General features: G+C 40.6%; 1 protein-coding gene across 1 annotated transcript; it reads right to left on the bottom strand.

Moving 5' to 3' along the window:
- Window positions 1-5,563: 5,563 nt before the first annotated feature.
- LOC134533151 (uncharacterized) lies at window positions 5,564-16,532 on the bottom strand. The gene is made up of 2 exons (XM_063370466.1): window positions 16,473-16,532; window positions 5,564-9,674 (listed from the first exon to the last, which is right to left on the bottom strand). The coding sequence occupies exons 1-2, from the start codon at window positions 16,506-16,508 to the stop codon at window positions 9,078-9,080; spliced, it is 633 nt and encodes a 210-aa protein (XP_063226536.1). The 5' UTR covers window positions 16,509-16,532; the 3' UTR covers window positions 5,564-9,077.
- Window positions 16,533-20,958: the final 4,426 nt, after the last annotated feature.

The raw sequence follows: 20,958 nt of genomic DNA, 5'->3' as shown, positions 1-20,958 counted from the left end.
TTTTAATGAAATTATAAAATACTGTGACGCTGTGACAGGCAACAATAACATGATAACTCTTAGCAGTATAAACTGTTATGTAGCAAACTAACTTAAAACTGCAACTACATGAATGTTAAAAAATAACCCAAAACAGCTATTTCACTTGTGTTACAAAATAGCACAAAAACAACAATTTTCACTTACCAGAGAGTTCTGATGCACTGGGAAAATACTCATCACTCGAACCATTATCAAGAAGAATACTTGGTTCGCTAGCACTTTCATCTGATTCTTCATTCATTTTGTATATTCCAATAGGACCAATAATATCTACATTCACTATTAAAGAACATGAAAATTATTGTAGCATTGTGATCACAATATAAGTACGGCAATGACTGGAATAGTGGTGTAACTGCCAGTTACACCACTTTGCCTGTAAATCCATAGATGGCTCCACTTACTGCTTAAACTTGTGCTGCAATCTATGCAGCTACTAGATGAACTAGTACTTACACCACCTTTCCAGTTAATAGTTTTCAACATGTGATATTTACTATTGCCTGTATCTCCATTTTTCCCAAAAGTGGAGTTACACCACTTTGGCTTTAACAGGCTCATATAAAGATATGTTCTTTGATACTGTTTATAGTTAGGCCGACTAGCAATTTAATTCACGAGAAAGGTTCAATCAAGACAACTGAGATTACGAATGACAATGACAATGACAGTGTGTAAATTTAAATGTCACTATCACACTTTAAATTGTATGTTGTTTCAATTAAAGACAAATTTAGTTTTCTTCTAGACTTTAAGTATAACGTCTCAGTTACACAGTTTTTGAATAATAGACTTGGCTTCATGTAGCCGTCACTAATAATGGATACCAATGGTAAAATGAAGTACTGCCCTTATTACCTCATTAGCTAACACATTTGCAGCACACCCTAAGCATCAAAAGAATGATGGATGCTATCTCTGTTACCTCAATACTCTCCGATTATTACGGTGTTTCTCATACACAATTAAACCACTTCAGTCGTTGATTGAAGAGGTTTTTGACGTGACAACGTCTAATAAAACGATGAACGCTGGCTGCACGCACGAAAAATTTTCTCACTACTGATGTGTTTTTTTTTTCTAACCTAACTAATTACTAAGTGTATTTGGGAGGGGTCTGGGTAGGGAAGACTCTAAGTGCGTCTCAGGCCAAAGCCTATACGCTCTAAGCAGGCAGGTTATGAACCATGCAGGAGAGGAAGCATGCATCATGTGCTAGGAGGGGATTGGCCAGCCATGGCAACGTTTTAGCCATGACTAACTCCCCTCATTGACTATTCTATGTTAAAACTAGATACGTTGGGCCCAGGTAAAACCTGCATAGACACAGGGAAAACCCTGGAAACTGACATGCGGGATGCAAAATTTCATGCGTTAATTACAAGCAGGTTGGTTACAGGAAACAGAAGGATGGTTCTGGAAGAAGAGTTGGACAGAGTAGAAAGACTACTATTCAAATGGGCGGGAGCTTGGACATTTTGTCCGCATTTCGTTTGGTGGCCCTGGTTGTTTCGGGGCGACTTTGTCGTTTCCCACCAGGCTGCCAGCCAGCTTAGACTAATTTAAGAAGGGGGAAAAAAATTGTGTACGCTGTTGAATTTAAACTAATGTAAAGAAACATTAAATTGACATAAAATAAACATTAAAAAATATGTTTAGTTTGGTAGCTTTAATTTAATCGTGCTTTTTCGCGAGCTGGTGCATCGAGCCTGCACTCAGGAGTGGATAGAGCATCAGTTTGACCGAAGTCGGTTAGTGAGATTATCCAGTCCTTCATCGCGAGGCCCTAGCCTCAGCATCTACGCATTCGTAGGCTACAGAGTGTATATAAGTGCACAGTCACGAGCTGGTGCATCGAGCCTGCACTCAGGAGTGGATAGAGCATCAGTTTGACCGAAGTCGGTTAGTGAGATTATCCAGTCCTTCATCGCGAGGCCCTAGCCTCAGCATCTACGCATTCGTAGGCTACAGAGTGTATATAAGTGCACAGTCACGAGCTGGTGCATCAAGCCTGCACTCAGGAGTGGATAGAGCATCAGTTTGACCGAAGTCGGTTAGTGAGATTATCCAGTCCTTCATCGCGAGGCCCTAGCCTCAGCATCTACGCATTCGTAGGCTACAGAGTGTATATAAGTGCACAGTCACGAGCTGGTGCATCAAGCCTGCACTCAGGAGTGGATAGAGCATCAGGTTGACCAAGGTCGGTTAGTAAAATTATTACGGATGTGTTTACGCATGCGTGGCATCTCTCTGGTATGTTGCGGACGGTACAGAGAACTCGGCCGGCACGTGGCGGCGTACTTCTCAGGTTTCACCTCGCCATGCTGCAGGGATAGGCAGGTCGCGCCGGTTGGATCACCCCTGCGCATGTCGCCACACACGGCTTGGGGCAGACGACAACATAGCGGGGTTCGAGGTTATTGTTGTGCACCACGCCACGGGAGTATATTCGCAAGAAAATGGCGTTCTTACAAGTACGTATTATTTTAATTACTAGTGTAAATCAGTACATTTAAACAGTGTTGTATGAGTATTGTTTTAGCTGTGTAACTAAATATTTATTGCTGGTATGATACTTTTCACGCTTTAGTTTGACATTAGTAATTATTTGTCATGAGTTATTATTTGATCAACTAAATCACACACCGTATTATAGTTATGAGCCCACGAGCGTGTAAATATTTCGAGTCCAACAGAGAATATGCTAGTTAAAAGAAATTCAAACAAATATCGTGCGTGGAATATTATTAATTTATAACATCTGAAACAATTATTTTCAATATGGCCTCATGGCCGTGCGGTTAGCATGGCGGACTTCCATTCCGAAGGATGTTGGTTTCGAATCCCGGCAGTTGCGAAAAATTTTTTGTATTTGTAAAAATAAATACGACGCACGCAACATTTCAAAAGTAATAAATATATTTGAATTAATGAATGCAAATAAAAGTACATTTATTAATTAAATTCTACATTTCATTTCACTCCTTCTTTGTATCCATACAAAATAGTGATAATTCAATAAAAAGGATTCAATTTTATTCATAAAAGTATGCAGAGATAGATTTTATCATACAAAAGATAGAAAAATTTAAAAAAACCTTTCTTCCTCAAAGAATATAATATTTTTAATGCCTAAATGGTTTGGTTGCAAAAACCTATTACGGCTCAGTCTCAGGCCGAATATGATATTTCCTTTTCTTCTGGATCAATAATTTCATCAATGTTTTGTTATGACGTTGTCACGTTAATTTATCGTCCGTAAACCGACTTTACAGACAACCATTTTTTTTAGATGTAAAATGGTTCACAAATATATAGTTTTAAATGGTGCCTTCTGATTGGTCAGTTTTGTTCTGGCTACTTTCACATTCACACTTTATACAAAACGTAAAAATATATATTTTTTTAATTCTGGTTGTTGGTTCAGTTTATGTGTATACTTTATTAACACATCAAAAGTTCATTTATTGCTTTTGACAAACGTCCACTCGACATCATAGAGTGTGAAAATTTTAGTGTATTTTTTAATGCAGTACAATACAAAGCATAAATAGTTCAGAAACATTTAAAAAATCCGGTTTATCAATAAAGAATAAAATATCAGTGCCATTGTTTCGGCACACCATATCAATTCTTATCACCAAACCTACTACGATAGACATAACTCCATTACAGATTTATGATGTGTACAGAGATGCATGTAGCCTGCTGAGCCGCGAGCTTCTTTCTTGGAAACTTTTACAGTGATCGTTGCGATAGCTCGTACGTGCTGATTACCTTCCTCCATGTCTTCCCGAGGCTCCGATATTGTTCTTATCTCTGTGTGCTCCCCACTCTTGTTAGATCGTGGCCATGCGCGAGGTTGCATTACTGTTCTGTGGTTGCATCGCGCACGAAGTTTAAGGACGAGAACTGCTCATCTGTTCTCTTTCTCATTTTGGTCACAGATTTTAACGACGTAATTGGATCTAGGTATGCGTACGTGCGTGTGCAATGGTCAGCGATTTTCTGAGAGTATTTTATAATTCGACTTTGTTTTGGGCAGTAATTAAAGACTTGTGATATAAAGCAATTTTCTAAATTTGGTTTTGGCTTCTTTCACCTCTAAGTTTCCTCTTGTCAAAAGTCTTATTTCGTGCTTGTACACTGTTTAACGTATCCCTTTAGTTTTATTTATTTAGTAACCGTCATGATTTCTCATCCCGTTTTTTTATTACATTAGATCCGACCAGCTTGTATTCCCTTAGATTTAACTTGTTTGTGACCTTCTGGCTCTTTGTACGCTTTTCGTCTGGAATTAACGCTCAGTGTATTTTGTACTTATATCGAACGTGGACACGTACACAGTACAAAAAACTGGTTAGTTTTTTTTTTTTTAATTTTTCCTTAGTTGTTATTCCGTTCCTCAATAATTGCCATACTGATGAATTACTGTGGCAAATTCGTTTTTGCAAATTATTTGTGAGACCACGCTTGCTAAGTATTGTGGAACTACATTTACAATAATTTTTGTACGTTATTACCGTGTTTGTAATTTTTTTTTTGTTCTCGTGTATTTCATTTGCGTTTTATTATAATTTTTTTTCACAGCAAGTGGACGCATACCTGGTGTGTTTTGGCACACCTTTGCGTTCAATGTGGTTGAACCGAATATTTGTCTGTGTATAATTCAACACGTGTACTTGTTTCTGGTAAAACTAATTTTCAACCTAAGAAATAAATTAATGCAGAGCAAAATTAAGCAATAAAACATAAACAAACTAATTTACGAAGTAACTTCTGTACAAGCAGCTCTCCGTGATAGCTTGTAAGATGGTGTAAGACCAAGCGTGCCTTCTTCTTCGCCCGAATCCACCACTGTCCTTCATCGATGAACACTCCGTAAGTAGTATATAAAAGGGGGTCCTGGGACTGGAGGCGGAGCGTTGTGTGGGGTCAATGACCGACCATCATGACGTTACGGCGGCCATTTTGGATGACCTTGACCCCGGCAGCCACATTGAATTCTGCCATTTTGAAATCGAGCACCCCAATCCCAAATGTTGCAATTTTATTTACGCCCGCCATCTTGAATCCTAATGTCACGGCCGCCATCTTGGATCTCATGTCACAACCACTATTTTTTCGATTCAGACATCACTTACACCATATTTTTATCGTCTGCTGGAGGCCGCTATCTTGGATGATATCACGACCGCCATCTTGTTTTTTTTCTGTTCCCCTGGAGGCCGTATCTTGGATACAGACATCCTTGTTTCTGCTGTTTGTTCCTAGAGAGTACCAGCATTGCTCTGTCTCAGGCACATAAGCTCGATGTTACATTACCTGCCAATGTTATTGTGGTCCTTATCGAAATATTAAATTAAATTTGTTTTATACCAAATACACTGGAACCACAGTTATTCGAACCATGAAAGCTCGGACCTCTGGGTTTGAAGACATGCGCCTCTGACTGCATGGCCATCGAAACATTTACCAGAAAAAGAATAATTAAGGTGTATAAAAAAAAATAACACATATACTGATTTGTAATTATTTTTAATTTGTAAGAATAATAGCATCACCCAATAAAGGTACTGCCACCTTGTTAATTTAATTTTGACCTGCTAGAATGCAGTATTATTTATTACCTTTACATGTACCATCTTTTTGGCCATCTTAGCCACCATTATTAGAATATAAGTTCGGGAAAAAATTCCAAGAATTATCAAATAAATCACTTGTTAAAAAAATGATTGATTCGATCGCATACGGTGCTTCATACGATACTTGATCAATACAAAAAAGGTAATTTAATTAAAAATACTAGAATAGTGACAGGTATAAAAAAATAAAACAACAAATTTACAATTAAAAAATAATATTACATAATTTCTACTACAAGAACAAATCACTAGTGTTTCTCGATTTCTGCGGGTCTCTATCAATGACCGTTCTAAGTAGTGCGAAACTAGTTTTACTTTACTTCCAGCACGGATAATAGCTACTCTGACGTAACAATATTGTTGGATTGTGGGCAAGCCCGGCTTGTCTTGTTTCTTTCTCATCAAATTCCATCATTACCCCTTGACTTCTCTGGAACCCTCGACACTAAGGTGTCTTAGTATGATGAGAATAAAAATCAAAATTTTATATATATATATATATATATATATATATATATATATATAGATCGAAAGAAGCAAGGATGACGTTGACTCAAAGCACTGAAGCATTTTTAAAAGAAACAAAACTATGAGATGTTTAAATAACTTTTTTATTTTGTAAATTTTTAACGTTTTAGCTTTGTACCGGAGCCGGTGAAAGCTAGTAGTGGCATTGCTTACAAGTTCACATCGTTTCAACTTGCAATTAACAGGTGGAAAATACAATTTTCATTGGCTTTTTATTTAGATGAAAAAGCACAAGTTCCACTGCGACTTTGCTGACTCGAAAAAAATCCCAGAAGGCATTTCGTCATACGTAACAGAATAATTTTTGACGAGCGATAAAACCTCCTCGGTACCGCTTTTCCTTGAGAAATTAAAATGTTACTTATTATAATTAAGTTGTTTTAGTGTTACTTGAAAGTAGGAAATATGATCTAAATTATTAAAAATTTTAGCAAGATTAAAACTCTTTTTTTCACTGATGGTGAAAACTGCTCTAAAACCGACATAAACACATTTGGCTAATTCACATTTTCATATTTCCATAAAACCATACAGATATTTGTAACTTTTGCTAATATAGTGGGTTCGGTGTAGACATTGTTTCAGTGATAATCAAAGCAGTCGAAGTATATTAAATAGTTATTATTTATTTGAAACATTTATTCTATTTTCAAAAAACCTAATTTATTTATTATTGTTAAATTATTTATGTAATTTTTTAACAGTAAAATAGCATTAATTAATAAAGTAACAAATACACACGTAAAACCGTCTCGTAATAAATATTACCTAACAAAATTTAAAAAAATAATGTTACTACATATCTACTAGATAACACAAGGCCTGAATGAAAATTATCTCCTGAATAAGATTTCGTATAAATTACAACAAAAAAATAAAAGTCGTAAAATGCAGAATTATAATAGGGTCATTCATTACTTATCTACCGTGTCGCACGATCTCGCATATCTTTCTTCCAGAAAAAAAATCTATTTTTTTCGACAAAATACTTTATGCATAAAACCATACTATTTACAGATTTAAAAATTCTGTAGCCAACTATGTTTTCATAAACTCAAATTTATATTTCGCGAGGTTAACATAGTTAATTATATTAAAAATTAATTTATTTCTGGAATTAATTTATGTACATGAGTCAAGAAGCATCTTTACATAATTAAAATATGACTTATAACTCAATTTACTATCACAGTAAAAATTATCGAACACTGCCATAATGTTTGAAAACACAAAAAAAATATATTGTATACAACCAGACAATGTCTAGGTAACATGAAATATATTTCAAAGAGAAAGATGTGTTTATATATATATATATATATATACAGGGTAATTATAAAGTCCGTGAAACATTTCATAAAATCGGTACAGCGAACTGGAAAAGAATAACGTAACAAATTATATACCGCGTGAAAGAATAACTCTCAAAGTTTTTTATTGAATGTAGCGCCAAAAATCTATTTTAAAAAACAAACGACAGGGGCGCTAGTGCATGTAGTTGCTGAAAATGGCTGCGAACCAGACAGAGAAAGCTTTTTGTGTGCTTGAATACGCCCGTAGCGAATCGGTAGTGAGTGTCCAAAGAACTTTCCGTGGCAAGTTCAACAAAACACCGCCAGTTTACAATAGCATAATAAAGTGGTACAAGAAATTCGAGGAAGACGGCTGTTTGTGCGACGCAAAACGGTCCGGTCGGCCAGGCGTGTCACAACAGACAGTGGATTGTGTACGGGACGTGATGGTGCGGAGTCCCAAGAAGTCAACTTATCGGGATAGTGCAGAATTGAACATCCCTCAGCCAACAGTGTATAAAATTCTTACTTATCGGAATAGTGCAGAATTGAACATCTCTCAGCCAACAGTGTGGAAAATTTTTCTTAAGCTATTAAGAGTGAAGCCGTACAAAGTGCAGCTTCTGCAAGCCATCAGCCACGATAACAAATTGCTCCGACTGCAGTTCTGCATTGCCATGCAGAACCGTCTTGAAGACGATGACTTTGCAAGCAAATTAATCTTCAGTGACGAAGCCACTTTTCATATCTCAGGATGTCACCGACACAACACACGCATATGGGGGACAGAGAATCCACATGCAAATCTCGAACATGTCCAAGATTCGCCAAAAGTTAACGTGTTCTGTGCCATGTCAAACAAGAGAGAGAACTGTCACTGGTATCACCTACCTCGACATGCTGCAATTGTGGCTTATGCCACAACTTGAAGCTGATAGCAGGAACTTCATCTTCCAACAAGATGGTGCTCCACCTCATTACCACAATGTGGTACGAGATTATCTAAACGAGACATTGCCACATAGCTGGATGGGCCGTGGGGCGGCCGCTGACCAAGTGCTACTTCCGTGGCCACCACGATCACCGGACTTGACACCTTGCGATTTTTTCTTTTGGGGATACATCAAGGATAGTGTTTATGTTCCACCTCTACCACAGAACCTTGACGAATTGAGACACCGCATCGTAGCAGCTGCTCTTACCATCACTTCTGATATTCTGGGTCGGGTATGGGCAGAATTGGACTATCGATTAGATGTGTGTCGTGTGACGCAAGGTGGACACATAGAACATTTATAACTAGTGAAAAAAACTATGAGAGGTTTTTCTTTCACGTGGTATATAATTTTATACATAATTCTTAGACATTTCACTGTACCGATGTTTTTAATGTTTCACGGCCGTTATAATTACCCTGTATATATAGTTTAACCTATCTCGTCATGTTCAGATTACTTTTCGCTTAACATTCTGGCGCAGTTTTGATAATATTTAAACTCAAAATAAACATTGTCAGGTAAATCGTACCTTTAAAGCCTTGAAGTGATGCCGACCGCTTTAGAACACTTGTTCAGACAAACAGCCTCAACTTCTCGAAAATCTGATTCAACGAGGACAAGAGCTTCAAGCCGCCCATGAGGTTGCCCAGCAGGTCGTTGGGGTTGCCGTTGAGGCCGTAGAGGTTGGGCTGCGGCGCCACGGCCATGCCGCCGAACGCGCTGCCCTGCGGCAGGGTCTTGAACTCGAGCGCGCTGCCGAGCGGCACCAGCACCGTGTCCCTGAACACCTGGAGCAGGTGGTCCAGCGACTGCTCGCTGCGCTCCAGCATCTCCGGCAGCAGGTCCTGCAGCACGTCGCGGCCCAGGCGCTCGGCGGCGCCGTCGTCCCCGAGCAGCCCCGGGTCCCGCGGCGGCGACTGCTGCAGCAGCTTCTTGAGGGCGGCCGCGTCGGGCAGCAGCTTCACCTCGCTGAGGCTGGTCGCGGAGCCCACGGCGCTGCCTGTGGCCACGTCTAGCAGGCCGCGTACCAGCCGCAGCACGGCCTCCAAGTCCGCCGTGCCGGGGTCCAGCTCGCGCGCCCGCCTGACCGGGGGGGACTCCTCCTCCTCGCCGCCCAGGGGCAGGCCGGTGGCGCAGCTAGCGGCACCCAGCAGCAGCAGCAGCAGCAGCTGAGGACCACACCACCGCGCCATCTCGCGCTTCCTCTACACTTCCTTCACGTGATTCACCCAGCGGCGTAGCAAGCGGGTGGCAGGGATGGCCCCTCGCCAGGGGCGCCGCAGCATGAGGGGGGGGGGGGGAACACTGTCGCGACGTTTTCGCAGTTACTGAACCCTCCCCCCTCTCTTTTAATCCAAGAGGGGGCGCCATTTCAAATTCGGCCAGGGGCGCCAGTCACCTTAGCTACGCCACTGGATTCACCACGCACACTGGGCAAGATTGAACCACACCTGCGCCGCTGCTACTCATGGGGAAAAACCCGAAGGGCAGACGAAGAAGATGAATGCACAAACACACAGACGATGTGAAATGTTAAAGACAGTACAAATAATTCCGCTGAATGAATTATGACAATTTTACAGCACAGACAAACACAGCGGGCTGATAAAGACGAGATGGCTTGGTAAAATCAATTTATAAAATATATTTTTATAACAAAAATGAAACAAAAACTAAGAATATAACGATTATACTGAAGTTACTAATTATTAAGAGTTAGTATTTTTTAAGTTGCACAATTCTCATTACTAACGACAAGGTGGCCGAGTAGTTAAGGAAGTTGGACTGCTAATACACCCGGTTCTCATTCTCTATGGTGAAGAAGTGCGCGAAAATGTGATTGTGAAATTACCGATGATTTGTGTAAATAGAGCGATTTAAAACATTCATGAGTGTCAATCGTATGATTCGTGCACTTGCGCATGCGCACGAACGTTGGTTAGACGTGGCTCAGCCGAATTTATATGTAAATATTGTTTATAAAGTATGTTCATCAATGTAAACAATGAATGTAAGTGAGATGTGGAGAAATAAAAAAAAAATCGCGACAATGCAGAGGATGGCTTCACTCAAGGCGATGCCTACGCTCTAATTGAAACCAATATGGCGTTCAGCATAATTTTGCCTGCACGCATGCATCTGCCTAAACTCGCGAAAATACCTACAAAATGGCCGCTACGTATTCAGTAAGTGTAGCAGGACATACCCTATTTTTCGTAATTTATTGTCTAGCATTCAATGAATGTGTAGTACCCGATTAGTGTATTTGTACATGAACAATCTATATGACATTGGTGCCAATGAAGAGGGGAATGCGGTATTATTACACGCACATCTCTGGAAAACTGAAACAACGAATCCCAGTGCACTGGGATTCTTTCAAGTCAAAAAATTCTTTCAATTCAATCATTCTTACAGGCCAAAAACATTCTACATTTGATGACGAAATACCCAGCTAGTTAGGGAAACCGAATATTTCCATTACATCACATTATATGAACAGTCCCACCAAGTGATACAACAGGAGCAAACCTGTAATATAATGTACACCAACTCATGCATGATGACTGGCGCCAACAATGACACCCCAACTAGCACAGTACATTAACACTTATCTATGCCACTCCCTCCAACACTAATAGATATGGTGTCAGAATAGCAAACTGTCCTGAAAGGCACAGTACAAAGTGTAATGCCTCACACTTGGAGGTCAGCCCACACTTCAGCTCTTTAGTGAAGGCGAACAGATTCAAGGCACTTAGTGGGGAGGGCTCTGATGAGAGTGCACCACAAAGACAGACAACCACACCCACCAACCATGGCAACGACCACATGCCCCCAGAGTAAAAACAAATGACAAAGCAGTGCCACCACAATAAACTTCAGTGCCCACAGCTCTACCTCAGCCCTCAAGACATCACACAGTGACACCAACAGCACATGAAACTGACGTCGCCTGACCGAAGGCCACCCTAAAGCCCAACCTGCAACTGCCAGTATCCGATCCTGCTAACGGAACGCACCCCTAGCCATGGCCCACCCGAGTCAGGCGAGTACCACGGAGCAAAGGTAGAATTAAAGCCCATGCCGTAATCAACCAGACACCACGATTCCGGTACATTGTAAATTCAATGTAAATTAATGATAACACCACTTTTAATTAAAAACCCAGTGCAAAGGAAGTGCGACGTAGGAGTGCCCGGGTCACTCACGTGTGGATTTTTATTAATACATTTGTGAGTGCTCCCCTTGCGGCCTTCAGCCTAATTTAAATAAAGGAGTGAGTGACTTAATTATAACAGCCCCAAATTTTTATGTATCATTCGCCACTGGATCAGTCATCAAGCGACGAACAGTCTCCAGTGTGACTCACATTATTCAAACTTAATTAATGTAAACTTGTTAAATCCTATACATATCTATGTATAGGTTAATTGTTATTATTTAATCTGTGAATTTAGAGCCACTTACAATATTTTATTAATATAATAATAATTTACGAATAACGGAACTTTAGAAACCTTCGCGCGAGAGGACGCGGAGCCCTCCCCTCGCGCCAGGGCCAGACGCCAGTACCGAGCGACTCACGGACCGGGACGGATGTGCGTCCCACGGGGAGCCATCAACCATTGTCTGCACTGATTTCGTTCCTGGTAATTATAGTCACTCTCCAAAACCTTTTTGTAATTAACTCCCCGTGTGCGCCCAGTCCTTTTACGGTGTAGGGCCTATCCCAGCCGCTTAAATGTAAACTCCCCGCACAACGCATTACGCGGGGCAGTGCAGCGTACGGCGTGGGCCGACTCCCGCAATCACAGACATTTGGTTAGTTGCCGAAGTGCACAGGCACCAGACTTTTAAACAAATTTCATAGCGAGCCGCGGTCCACACAGGTGGGCCCGAGCGTCGCAGTTCGCAATTTACGGGATTGGCCGACTCCAATCGAACTCTCCCCCTCAACCTCGACTGGCGTGAGGGCTTAATAATAGTGATGGCGAGTCAGAGCGCCCAGTGTCAAAATAGTGTAATTTGTATAGGGAAAAATAGTGTAACTGTAACTGCAAGTGTAACTGCCAATTTCAATTAAACGTCCACTCCGCACACTCCATGCGCGACATGTATACGACAGTGCAAACCAGACTCGTGTATGTTATTTGTGAATTTCCCCAATCCAGTTAGGGATCAGCGTGCTATGCTGTGTAGGGCCAGTAGTGTATCAGTAACCAGGGATCCCTAACCACGACCGCCGCCATTCCTAGTGGGCCACGCGGGGGCATTCGTACCCACCGACCCACCTCGTGATTAACCACCGAGTTAGCCTGGCACCCTCCCGAACACGTTTTCCATAAAGAACCACCCTTCCCGCTAGGAACTACGCCGGATCTCGAACACGAGAACCCGGGCGACGGCAAAACTAACAAAAAAGTGCCATCATGATAAAAACCAGACTCAATCAGACATTTCTAAAACATAAACCTGAACTAAACAAAATTCTGTATCACAATTACACCATCGCAAACATGAGATACAGTGTAAAAATCAAAACAGAAACTCCTCAAGACCAAATACCCTCGGAAAATTACTCAAAGAAAAGTACTTTGAAAGCTATACACAACCTTGCCAAGTTAAGAAGAACACCAAGTTCGTGGTTCACAGTCTGGATGCGGACTACGACCAAGAGGAGCTCTGCGAATAAGTACATGCTCTTGGCATTGAGGTGGCTAGTGTCAATTGCATGGACAGACGCACCAGCAATGGCTATACTATCCCAGTGCCACTATTCCTGTTGTCACTCCAGGACACCATAAACCTATCTACTATCCTGGGGACCCACTTCCTGGACCATGTCCAAGCATAATTCTAGCATTACAGAGGACAGCGTGAAATTCAACAGTGTGTGCTGTTCCAATGTTGGGGCCACTCCATATACTTCTGTGATATGAAGCCCCAGTGTATGCGCTACCCGGGAGACCATCCATTCACAGCCTGCACCAGGACCAAAGAATATCAGCCCACCTGCATGAATTGTTTGGAACACAAACTCCCAGAGATCAGTCACATCACCACATTTTAGGACTTCCCAGTCAGGCTGGTGCTGCTTCACTCCAAGGTAAACCATCCACAAAATACCCCAGAATACACACCTAACTACACAGTCAACTTCCCACTGCTACAACCTCACAACAAGAACACATTAAAGTCATTCCAGAAACAAATACCAACACCAGCACCACAACAAACAGCACAGACCCAAGAAAAAAGATGCCCCCAACATGACACCCATGCTCAGTCAGAACACAGCAAACCTCCACCTCAAAATCAACAAGCTAACATGGAACCCAACCTCTTTGGAGAACTTAAAGAGCTAATTAAAATTATTAAAGAATTAAACTTATCAAAAATGATTCCATTTCTTCTCGATGCCACCAGGAAATTTAAAACAGCGCAGAATTACGACCAAAAGTGCACAGTGATATTTTCCGTATTCTCTGCCCTTGCCGACGCCTTCCCTTAGATTCACTGTCTGGAACAGCAACTGTGTTTTCAACAAAACTGCCGAGATTAACCATTTCATTTCATCCCACAAACCAGACCTGGTGTTCTGGCAGAAACCCGGCTTAGTGCTGGTGTTCTGCTCATAGTACCAGGATATGTGGTGCACCGAGCCGACAGGTTGGGTGGTGTACAAGGAGGCGTGGTGCTTTTTGTGTGTCAAACCCTGTCGCATCACCGTGGTGGCAAACACCGCAACTGTACCATGTAGAAGTGGTGGCAGTTCAGCTGCACACAAACCCCATGCTCTTCACTGCCATGGCCCTCTACATCCCACCAACCACCCCATTCCAGGAGGAGGACCTCATCAGCCTCTGCTAGCTTGACTCACGTGTCATCCTGGTGGGTGACTTCAATGACAGGCACACGTCCTGGGGCTGCCTCAAAAATAATTATAGAGGTACTGCTCTCTGCAACTACCTGATGGGTACCCCACTGACCCTCCATGCCCTGACACATTTATGTACCAACCCCATTCCCACACTAGCAGCCCCAGCATACTGGACCTGGTGATAAACACATGCTTACCCAGAGTGAATGTCCTAACAGTCTGCACCGAACTGGCATCTGACCACTACCCTGTCATGGGGACAATATACACTACAGCCACATTTAAGATATAACAGTATAAATATAATCACGAAATTCTCTTATTTTTCATGTAGACTAACAATTTGTTGTGTCTCTATAGTATGATGAGAACGCTTCGCTAACTATGTTAACTAATGCCACGATTCTAACGAATTTTTAAACTGTCATTTATTTCTCTATTATTGTAAATTATAACGTAAAGTATTAAAGGTTACTTGTACTTTTATAAAGTTGTAATTTTCATAAGTATTCGCGGTGCAAAATTCTGCGATGTTCACGAATGCAATATATACGGATGAATCGCGCGGTTCCACCATATTTACGAGATTTCTGAGATTTCAATAGATGGCAGCACTTTTTTTAAAAAAACCATTTTCGTTCATTCAACTTCCGTTCCATTCACGAAATTACTCGTACTAAATGCTGTATTCCGAGAGCTAAGATGTGAACACAAACAAAAAAAAATCAATGTCGGTACCTACTCGTTTGAAACACGAACGTGCGATAGTCTACTTACTATGTTAAATTTGGGGGTGGTATTGATTCGAGTATCATGCGAAACACAAATATTAACCACACATCAACTTCAATTGTAGACCACGTGCGTTGTAAACCCACATGCACGTGACCGCGCGGGATAAAAAAAAAATTGGCTGCAGCGCCCTCTGGTCCGTTCGGGCGTTGAATGGTTGCGAATTCGAATCCCGCTGAGACTGCCGCCAGAGCATGCAATAGTGTTCAAGGACTTTCATGTAGCTTTCTGTGGTTCGGTAAATTCTGTAATCCGGCACCGAACGAGCCGTTCGCTATCAAAAATTTTTCTCTTGTATTCCGGCTGCCGAGCTCGGCCGCCAGGCTGCACCACTGCGCCGTCTGCGTCTTCAGTTCGGTTTACATTTCCCTATAGTGTTTCCTGTTTTCTCGTTGGTTACGGTTGACATTTCAAATTTCGACCATTTGACAACTGTTGCAAAAAAAACTTCCAATACAGTGAACAACTAACTATTAAAAATGGTTGGTAAATATGTCAACCTATAATCTCATAATAGTTCTGTGAAAATATTTATGGAACAGGAATGACAAGAATTTGTCACTTGTCGTGTCTTAACTAGAAACATTTAACTTTCCAGTATTTTTTTTAGTGTTTGATAAAGGCTTCCAGTCGTTTAAAGCGTGTCAAATAACCAATAAACGAATCATTGGCGATTAAAAATCCCAGACATTTGCAGTCCAGTCTGATGCGAAAATGCTAATTATTATTTGGCATCTTCATAACTTTGTACACAGAAAAACTTGTTCTGTACTTTTACAAAAGATTTATTTGGAAACCAGTTGCCAATATATAATTTGTAATACTACAAAAAACGATATTGTAACTTTGTACAATAATTCTTTTAAAAAAATTGGTGAATAATTTTATATTATAGTTTATGTTTCATTCAAGCATAATTTTTTTCAAACCATGTAAATGATAATAGAATATTCAATTGTTTCACATTATTTTGTTTTATTATGGTTATTAAGTGCGCAATCAAAATAGCGAAAAGCTATTCAGGGAACGGTTTACAAATACCTTTAATTATCGGGGGTACTGGGACAACACAAAGGATAAATGCCCGGGTAAGAAACCGATTCCAGTATTACTGCGAACAACATACAGAATTTTTCATGAAAACGTACAAATTTACAAATATCTGCATTTTTATATACGGATATTTGTGTTCCATTGACCAAAAAAAATTACAGTGTGTGGATCGAAACATGTTTCGTCCTCTAAAAAAACTAAAATAACAAACTGCCCATGAGTTTGTATGTGGCCTCACCTTCAAACGAATGGAGAGGTTCATTTGGCTGGCCATTACCTGGAGTAGTCGGGCGCACAAGATCAGGAGACGGGCGGGCGAGACGGTATTTATACCAGCAGCGGGCGGATTAGAAACGGCCTCGGGGGGAGATAGCCCGGCCGCGAACCCTGCAGATAGGCGGCTGGTTGTTTCTGCAGTCGGCGGACAAGGATGTGTACAAACAATCCCCTGCAATCTGCCCCCAGGATCTGCCAGAAACCACGTGCGATGAGATCAGAGATACTTTGCGTCTTCCTCGAACATTCATCGTTCCGTTCGAGAGAAGGAAAAAAAAACGCAAAGCACTGCAAGTGAGTCGCATACAATTCGGCAAAGAATCTCGCAAAAAAAAAAAAAAAAACACCATTTCATAGCTTCTCAGTGCCACAAATCAACAACACTTGATTTACTGTGCTCTATACAAATACTTCCAGTACTATTGGTTTCCTGTGACGTACAAATACTTTTAAACACCATGTGTATTCTCTATCGTCATCGGAAATATAATCCCTATTTTCTAATATGAAAATTTACGTAATCTACTATAACTCACCGCAAACAATTGGTAGTACATTCATTCTAAACACCAATTGTTATTGTTTTCTGTAGTTATTTTTATAGTCTGAAGCAAATGAACACGGGGCGAAGCAATACAGGCCAAACTATCAAGTAAAACTTTGGTCGTTTACGCACGATAAAAATAACCGGTCTGGATGTTTTCAGCTATGAGACTGAGCCATTTGCCTAAGCATTTAGTGCTCGCAACAAGCGATAGAGCTTTGTTGTACTTGTCTTTAATATTATTATATTAAGGATGTTATCAAATAACTTCAAACCCTGTCCGTTTTAGCCATTTTTGACAAGAACAAAGATGAACATAGTGAGCATTAGCATTGTAACAAATCAGGTCATGCAGCCGAATTTTCAGTACTTTACCAGCAACGTACAGATTTCTTAGGTTTTACGTGTCACTTTATGTCATATGTTGATAACATGGTTAATATTTGAATAATCTACTTGGAAGGTGGTCTAGATTATAAGGTATTAGGGTCAATTTATATTATATTATTGTATTTGGTTAAGCACTGTTAAACTTTTAAGCCCAAAAATTATATATATAAAAACTGTAAACTAAACTTTACTTAACATTTTACCATACACTTCTAAGTTATAGGTACTAGAATTAAAACAACATATTTTCTCCAAAAAAATTTATTACGAAAATTATACTCTACTCAAAGTACAAAAACATATTGGTTCATTAGGGTTTCACGATTTCTTTAGTCTCTCAAGAGTGAGACGCAAATCCTTTACATTTCTAGACGTGTCTTTTCAGGGCAGTTCCACTTATGTCTCACAACTGAGAGTTCACTATTTCGTTAAAAGGGCAATAATATAAATTCCAGGATGCCTTGCATTTTAAATGTGTGTAAATATCTTGCCGCAGAAGATACAGTTGAGTCCTGATGAATGGGCAACCAGTCCCATGCAGCTCCTAACGGCCTTTTCAGTTCTAAGGCTGCAAAACCTGTTGCATGCATGCATGCATGTATATAATTATATATATATATATATATATATATATATATATATATATATAATCTTGTAAATATTCTTTTACAATGCTATTTGTCTTTATTTTTTTAGGCTAGGTTTGTTTTGGCTCAGTATTATTTGTAAAGATTTGTCATCCCTTATAATCTTTCAACATTCTTTAGGTGTGCCACAGCTTTGATCCGTGCACGATAATTTCTCACGAGAATGCGTGTGCGGGTGTGCCGCCCAGTGCCGAGGCTCGTACCGGAATTATCGTGTGTTTCGTACGGCGCGCGAGAGTGCGTGCGCGGGGAGACCTGACGGAGCGCCGGTCGGGACTTGATCGCGACACCTGGTTGAAGCAGCACAGTGGGCAGCAGGACTACCAACGTCCTCGCGCAGGGACAGCGCGACTGCGAGACCGTGGCTGCACTCTGGCCGCCGGCAGCGAGACACGCAACAGCCGAAGTAAGATCTCCCCGAGACGTGGTATTTAGTTTTCGCCTTGCAACAAGTTTCTGTGACTGTTGAGTTTCTGAATCCTTTTTTACTCTCAAACTATTTTGCCTCTGGAAAGTCTCGTGCGCAGTTATCGGAACGTACGAGAGCGCAAAATGTTTTTTTTTTAATGTACGCACATCCGCACTGCTGACAATTTAGCGACCTACTGTTAGCTGAGCAGTAATGTACTAAGCAGGGGCCAACAACAAATTTCCAAAAGGGGGGGGGGGGGCAATATACCTTTTTATAAATAATCATCGATCCTCCCCCGGGAAAATTTGTATTCCAAGGTGGAAAATGGTGCTATTTAAGTAGTTTTATTATCTAAAAATTGATTACAGAGCACGTTATTTTCCCACGTTTGCCCCCACTTCAAGGTTTCAGAAGGGGGGGGGGAGGCAAAATACCCTTGCCCCCCCCCCCCCTGATGTTGCGCCCCTGGTACTAACTATCACCTTTTTGTATGGGAGACTCGTTAAACTTTAAAGTTACCATACCTTATTTATCGCAAGGATCTTTTACGAGACACTCGGTGGTTATCATTGCACGAGTTGGTGCGTGCAAGGTAATCGCGCCTTTGCTGGCCCGATGCAGGAAAGCCAGCCACGAGTATCGGGCATTTAACAGCGCGTGCCTCCGCGCCCGAGGTAACTCCTCATGTGAACAACTGCTCTGGAGTGTGTCCGCAGTGTGTGGGGGCCACCGACAGCCGCGATACACTATCCTCACCTTGTGCCAACTTCTGCGGAATTGTGTTTCTCGTCGATATTAACGTTCTGCTTACACAATAGAAATTCCCCAAAAAATTACGACACGATACTCATATTCCTACTGAACCTGCGAGTGGTCAGTCATAACCTAAGAGAGAGACTATTTTTTTTTTATGTTCAACGAACTTTCACGAGACGTAAATTTTTGGGTTATAATTTCTGTTACTGTTTGGTGGCACACCTAAGTTGATTCAGAGATTGACAATAGAAAGAAGTAGGAACGTTTAGTAGGTCTTAGTGTACCGGGTCCAGGGTTAGGTGCCAGGAAGCCACAGCGGCAATCTGAGATTACATCACTTCTGGCGGCCATCTTGTATTACGTAGTTTCCAGCAGCCATATTATATTAGATACATCATTTCCAGCGGCCATCGTGGTTTGCGTCATTTCCTGCGGTCATCGTGTATTACCTTGACCTTGACGTTTGACCCCGGTGGCTATCTTAGATTCCGCCATTTTTATTTTTTAGACTTTTCATCATTTTCAACTATGATGTCATGTCCATCATCTTGAAAATCTGTAATTATTAACTAGCAAATTTGGAAAAAATGTTAAATTTGCAAAACAATTTTTTTGATAAAATTTTTTTGAATATAGCACCTCGCTCATGTGTTTTGCACTTTTCGTTACGATGACATAAACATCAAGCGCCCCACTCCTATGCGTTGCACTTTTTGTTACGATATCATCAGCGAATGCCCCAATCCTGTGCGTTGCACTTTTCGTTACGATGTCATCATCAAACGCTCCACTCCTATGCGTTGCACTTTTCGTTATGTTGGCACCGCCAGAATCTGTTGGAGGCACATATCTTGTTTTCAATTAGTGGAGACCGCCATCTTGATTTCATCTGATGGATGTCGCCATCTTTGTTTCTGGTGCTGCTTCCTAAAGTAAGTAGGTGTCGCCATATTTGTTTCAGGTGAGGCTTCCTAAAGTAAGTAGGTGTTGCTCTTCCTCATGCATGAAAGGTATATTTTATATTTGCTGTTAGTGTTGTTATGAACCTTATAGACCAAAAATATCTACAAAATCTTAAAATACTGAAATTTTTGGAGATCCTAAACCATTTGGTTATTGATGGTGGTTGTAACCGCCATTTTTTCTTAAAGACTTAATCATCTACACTAATATTATGAAGAGGAAAGATTTGTATTTTTGTGTGTATGTTTATAATGAATAAACTTAAAAACTACTGTGCCGATTTCAAAAATTTGTTTCACCATTAGAAAGCTACATTCACCCTGATTAACATAGGCTATATTTATTGCCAGAAAAGATAAGGAATCCTTACTAAAACTTTAGTAACGTAACCCAAGGTGTAAAAAATGCCATAAAACATCTTACGTCGCATGCGCTGCGGAAACTATTGATGATCGAACAGAAGTATGTTCTACAATATTAAAGAACATATCAATATCTACAAAAAAAACTTCGCGATACTATATGTCCAACCTTTATCGTTATGTCACAATAACCACTTTTTACATTTTAAGAGTTTATAGAAATACCGACCAAAATTAGACCATGTTATTCATACTTCTGTTTAAATCCTTACCCAAATAAATCATATTGTTTAAAGACTGTTTCAATGCATGTAGATTACTTTTTGAATTGTTCAAATCGGCTATTCCAATCAATAGATATTACGAATTTAATA

This window comes from Bacillus rossius, chromosome 6 (assembly GCF_032445375.1).
Source record: "Bacillus rossius redtenbacheri isolate Brsri chromosome 6, Brsri_v3, whole genome shotgun sequence".
Lineage (NCBI taxonomy): Eukaryota > Metazoa > Arthropoda > Insecta > Phasmatodea > Bacillidae > Bacillus > Bacillus rossius.
Note: the sequence above shows the minus strand (reverse complement) of the source record. Positions and strands in the feature narration are given on the sequence as shown.